Raw genomic sequence first — 5,304 nt, forward strand, 5'->3', positions numbered from 1 at the left:
CTTCACCTCCTTCTTGCCACTTCGCCACCTTGCCACTTAAAATGTCAAAATCCACTTAAATGCCACCTTAGCAAGGGGGCAACCAAGTGACACTTTATTGCCACTTCACTTGCACTTTGCCACTTACTTTTTTTCCCAGGGCTCTTATTTTGCGTGTTTTCATTCTCTCTAGATCCAACATCTTTGGCTCAACACCAAATACCAACAGCCTGACAAAAGTGAAACAGAAAATATTTTCGACATGCATTTAAATTTGCCTTAGATAAATGTCAAAAAGTTCGGCGTACTAAGAGTAGAAAATGCAAAATGAGGTTATGAAAATAAGTTTGTGAATGAGACTTATCACGTTTGTGTTCTTCCGCATCTACGCATAGACAGAGGCTTGGACTTCAGCATTACTTCAAGACAAAGGTGTCTCTATAACACTATATTGACAAATCTATTTACAAAGACAAACTACAGCAAAAAGAAAATAGCACAGTTTCTTACCTCCGCCCAGCAGTCACAAGCAGCAGCCTAACGAACTTTTCTCGCAAATAACAGTGTTGCACGCACGTAGTATAGTCTCGTTGCAGGGTATGTGCTTTCAGGGGCTAGCAGGGGGTGGGGTATCGCCGCTCAGGCGCTGAGGGTAGGCCGCCACCTCCCCACAGACACTTGGCGGGCGGGCCTGCCCGACGCGCCGCAGGCGTTGTCATTCGCATTGTCACCAGTATAAGACACACATTTAGAAAACAAATAGAGGCACTTGACCCTTACTTTTTAGAGGGAATTGACATTGGAGGTAATCGACGCTTTAGAGGTACTTTGCTCAGAGGCAACGCCCCCCCCCCCTCACTCGGGAGAATTAGAGAGACGATGATGGTGTTTATTGTTGTGTAACAAAATCAGATTTATTATTACAAATATCAGAGTTATATATCAAAAAATACATTATTTTAACATGGCACCAACGTTCGTAGTACGCACCCCAAGTCGTACTTCGGCGTTGTCGCCGTGTTGTCAGGCAGGGGCAGCGGGAGGGCAGGCTGCAGAGCGGGCGCTGGGCGGGGGCGCAGGGCGGCCAGCCCTCGGGGGGACCGTCCTTAGCGTATCACATGAGTGTCCTCACGGGGAGGTCCGCGCACCGCTGCCCCAACACGTGGGTGATATACACTCAGCTATATGCTGCTTGTATCATATTTGTTTAAAATAAAAATTATCACAGAACTTTTCAAATATCCTCCATTCTCCCATTTGCAAATTACTTGCAGGCCACGCATACCACGGCGGACAATCAAGTACTGTTCACTTCCTCTCTCGTCCAAGTGTAAACAAGTTTACCTGTTTTAGCGGTTTTTTTGGCGCGAGAACTCAATGTTTCTGTCCTCTCATAACTGCTTTTTGTTCATACTTTTACATTGGACTCTGTTATCGTTGTCACGAGAAATATTTTTTTTTGTAGGGTTTAGAAAGAGAAAACAAATCAGAGGCAAAACGCTGATACTATAACTCCATGGCGAAGTTCCACGATGTCCAAGGCAACTGCGACATGGTGCATTAAGTAGGCGGTGCCTTGGCTCAGCCGGGATCAGCTGCTCGACTCTGGGTCTGAGGAGAGTCGCGTGCTTCTCGGTCGGGTTGTCGCGAGGGAGGGGCCCGCCCGTGGGGACGAGGTAGAGCGGGTGGACTACGCCTCAGGAGAGTCACGGGGCGGCTGGGGACGGCGTCGTGGACGTGGAACCGCTCGCGTTGCCGCGGAAGGTGTTGCTGAGGAGGCTGCCGACGGAACGCAGCACGGCGATGGGGATCTGGGAGGAGGCAACATGAGTTACATAGCGGTGTTTACATGCACCGTGAGGAGAGACGGCGTGAGTCCGGAGCTCAGCTCAGCTCACCTGGATGATGTCGCTCAGGAACTTGCCGAGGGTGCTGGGCTGGCGCGGCGGCGCGCCCGTGGTCGGGGACCCCGCGTCCTTGGAGGCCGGGGTGGTGGACGCCGGCTCCGCGGGTTTGTCGGCCGCGTCGGGCCGCTGCGTCGTCTCGGGCGTGCTCTCCGTCGGGGCGGGCGGCGTGCTGCTGACGGGGGAGTCCGTCGTCACCGGGGCGCTGGCGGGCACCTCGTCCACTCGCGCCCGCACCACCTACAGTGCCAGAATAACACGAGAAAGGTCACAGCTGGGTGCTCGCAGGGCAGTGGGCCCATCACCAACAGCACATAGTTTTATTTTTATTTAACTAATAAAAACAACAACAGCAACTCACGTCGTTCTCGGGCAGCACCTCGTTGTTGTCGATGTCCGACACGATGACGGCGTCCTCGGCCGCGCGCACCAGGCACGCGCACGCCACCAGGAGCGCCAGCACCGCAACTCTCATCATCGTCATCCTGGAGGAACATAAGAGAAGCGAGCGAGTGAGAGTCAAGCCCGAAAGGTATTACCCCAGACTTTCAGCCAGCAACCGACACGGCCGAGGCAAGGCAACTTGATCGGCGGTTGACGCGTACGTTGGATAAACTGTACTGACCCACCGCAGGTCATGTGGCTACCACCAATAACGAGGTCGGCGGTTACTCCACATCTGGACGACAGGTTTTGCGGATCACAGCCTCCATCTGCAGGTGGCTTCGCTCAGCTGCTTAGGTGGTCCCGCTCTGCAGAAGCAGGTGCAAGGAGCCACAGCCGCAGCTGCTGTTGACAAGTTGCAGAGATGGCACATCGCAGAGCTCCCGTTTGGCAGCTGTGCCCCTCTGCTAACCACTGGTGCTAACCGTGCGCCCCGATCGGCCAGGGTCAGCGACCCACGGCGACCAACGGCGACCGGGATCGCATAGAGTCGCCCATGTGCGTCCGGGCCTCGCGGCGAGCGACACCGTCTTGCTCGGCGTCGACAACACATGGGGCCAAAGCCAAGGACCCTGCCTCCAGCCCAGCAAGCTACACACCCCAGCGGTCGCGCTGCTGCTTCTTTCGAACCAATCGCGAAGTATAGTGGTCACGATAAGGTCCTTCCTGGCGGCGACGAACGTGGGTACGGCAAGGACGTCCCGTCCGACCCGGGCGACAATAACGTCGTTGCAGTCGATAAAAAGCCTCGCCGGAGCCTCCCCGGAGGCGATCACGTAATCGCGAGGCGGGGGGGGGGGATAAGTCCAGACCCGCCGCGACACGGGTCCGCACTCGGCGTCAACAGGATTGGCACGGCGGCGGCGCTGCTGTGGAAAGTGTGTTTGTGTGAGTGTTGCGATCGGGTCGGGCTGCTGCTGCAGGCCTCCTGCAGGTCTGCCTGTCACACGGCGGCGGCGGGACGCGCGACACATCGCGACGCTGTGGTGGCGGCGCGTCTCAGCGGGCCGCATTGAGAAAGCTGCAAACATGCCGCGTGCAACACAGCGGCAGCGGAGCCCTCCTTCACCTGCATACTCGCACACCTTGTACGGGCTGTGTGCGTGCGTGCGTGTGCGTGGCCAGCGTGGCGTGCGTTTGGCGCACATCTCGAGTTGAGCCCCGCGCGCCTCTGCTGCACGTTCGCGAGTCGGGCGGGCGGGCGGGCGTCTCGTTTGCCACCGAGCGCACGCAGTACGCGATGTATCGAACCTCCTTCTCATGCTCAGCCAAGTCCGCGGCAGCAGCGATACGCATCACCATCGCAATACACATATATATGGCGTGTGCTTTCCAAGAAAGAAGAAGGAGGAGGAGCCAGCCCGTCGAGAGCGGCTGGAGATTTAGAAATAAGAAAAGCAACATTGTTTTCCTTGTTGTTGGCTCTCCAGCCGACTCGCTCCGCCGGGTCCGGTTATTTGCATCGGCGTGCGTTTAGGATGCAGAGGTGACGCGTGTTGCCTCACTCCCCCCGCCCCGCCCCGCCCCACCCCGCGCCCAGAGTCGGTGATGCGTTTGTCTGCTTCACCATCGGCCCGTTTCTTTCGTTCCTCTCACTGCCACACCACTACTTTCTCGCGGCCACACACTCCACGCCTTCCGGCGATCTCAAGGTTGCGCGCGCCGGGCCGGGCGGGGCCGACGGGCTGGGCTGGCAGCAGCGCTCCACGCCACAGTTTTGATCGCCGTCGCCACAGCCGGCGGTTGGTGCATAAGCGCCCGCCATACACATATAGCTGGGGCGTTCCCCGTCATTTTCTTCCTACAGAACTACTGGCTGTACAGTACCAGCGCCCAGCGCCGCCGCCGCCACCGGTTTGTGTGGTACACTCGGACAAAGCACGCGGTCCCCGGACGCCTGCGACAAACGGCCACGTGAGCGGAACCACAGTAGTGGCGGCCGTTCGCTCGCTGGGTTTGTTTGTTTGTTCCGTGGGACACGCTGCTGGACTCGCCGCACTCCAAGACTGTCGCAGCGCATAATATCGCACCACTGTACCACCGGCCTATACTTTTGTTGGGTCGTTTCATTCGCGATTACATTCGCTTTCCGTGCCAGAACGGAGTAGTGCCCTTGACATCCATTAAAGCACGTCCGTCATTTGCCGTTCACGAACCTGCTGCCTCCTAGTTCTGCCTCCGCTAGCCCTTATAGCGCCTGGGAGGTAGGCAACATCTCACATGGAGTGCATGCGTGTACCGCGGGGTGGCCTACCCCGATTCTCGCAGGCGCCGAGCTCCCATAATCTGCGAGGAGGACGTACTTTCCGGACGATCCCTGTAGGAGGAATGGGGTCCTACGAAACGTATATTAAGCAGCACTTCATCGGTCAGCACTGTCGGCTGTCGGCACTGCGGGTCGCTGACGGGACCAGGGGGTGCTGCTCCGTGACCTCGCGGTCATGACCGACGGCGACCCTCCCCCCGGCTCCCGCTAGCGCGGCCGCGCGAGCAGCGCGAGCAACGCTCCCTGGACGCCCGCCAGTGCGCCAAGTCATTGTCAGCCGAAGGTGCAGCGACCCGACGCCTGCCTGGCGCGCCGACACTACCGGGTGCGGCCGGACCCGCCGCTTCACGTCAATATTTAGCGGTACGTGTCACCGCGGTACAAGTCCCCGCGGCCCAAAACAAAGTCACCCGGCTGATGGGCACAGGGAGTAGTGCACCTCCCTCGCCGATATGCCCTCACACTTACGTGTTGTATGCTCTGGTGTTTCTCGGGGGCGCAGACTCTCTAACACACACACACACACACACACACACACACACACACTTCTCGCACGGTCACACACACACACGCACGTCGCGGTTCTGCTGGTTGCTGCGCGGTGCGTGGCGAGTGTGGTCGGCTCGGAGGTTGCACAGGCACTGTATGCGGCCAGCCTCTCGCCGCCGCTTGGGCCCCTCCGGAGGTGGGGACGGAGCAGGCAGAGGGGGG

General features: G+C 58.2%; 1 protein-coding gene across 1 annotated transcript; it reads right to left on the reverse strand.

Moving 5' to 3' along the window:
* Window positions 1–867: 867 nt before the first annotated feature.
* Window positions 868–5,253, reverse strand: LOC113218284 (proteoglycan 4-like). Its single transcript, XM_026438568.2, has 4 exons — window positions 5,062–5,253; window positions 2,245–2,368; window positions 1,878–2,123; window positions 868–1,790 (listed from the first exon to the last, which is right to left on the reverse strand). The coding sequence occupies exons 2-4, from the start codon at window positions 2,365–2,367 to the stop codon at window positions 1,686–1,688; spliced, it is 474 nt and encodes a 157-aa protein (XP_026294353.1). The 5' UTR covers window position 2,368; window positions 5,062–5,253; the 3' UTR covers window positions 868–1,685.
* Window positions 5,254–5,304: the final 51 nt, after the last annotated feature.

The sequence above is a fragment of the Frankliniella occidentalis genome, unplaced genomic scaffold, assembly GCF_000697945.3.
Source record: "Frankliniella occidentalis isolate FOCC.00 unplaced genomic scaffold, Focc_3.1 Scaffold5241, whole genome shotgun sequence".
NCBI lineage: Eukaryota > Metazoa > Arthropoda > Insecta > Thysanoptera > Thripidae > Frankliniella > Frankliniella occidentalis.

What these genes read in the sequence shown, in the direction of transcription:
- LOC113218284 (XM_026438568.2), bottom strand. Translation starts at nt 2,367, where the DNA reads ATGACGATGATGAGAGTTGCGGTGCTGGCGCTCCTGGTGGCGTGCGCG. An exon ending in AGGTGCTGCCCGAGAACGAC is followed by an intron (nt 2,124 to 2,244) that starts GTGAGTTGCTGT and finishes CTGGCACTGTAG; the next exon opens with GTGGTGCGGGCGCGAGTGGA. An exon ending in TCCTGAGCGACATCATCCAG is followed by an intron (nt 1,791 to 1,877) that starts GTGAGCTGAGCT and finishes GCCTCCTCCCAG; the next exon opens with ATCCCCATCGCCGTGCTGCG.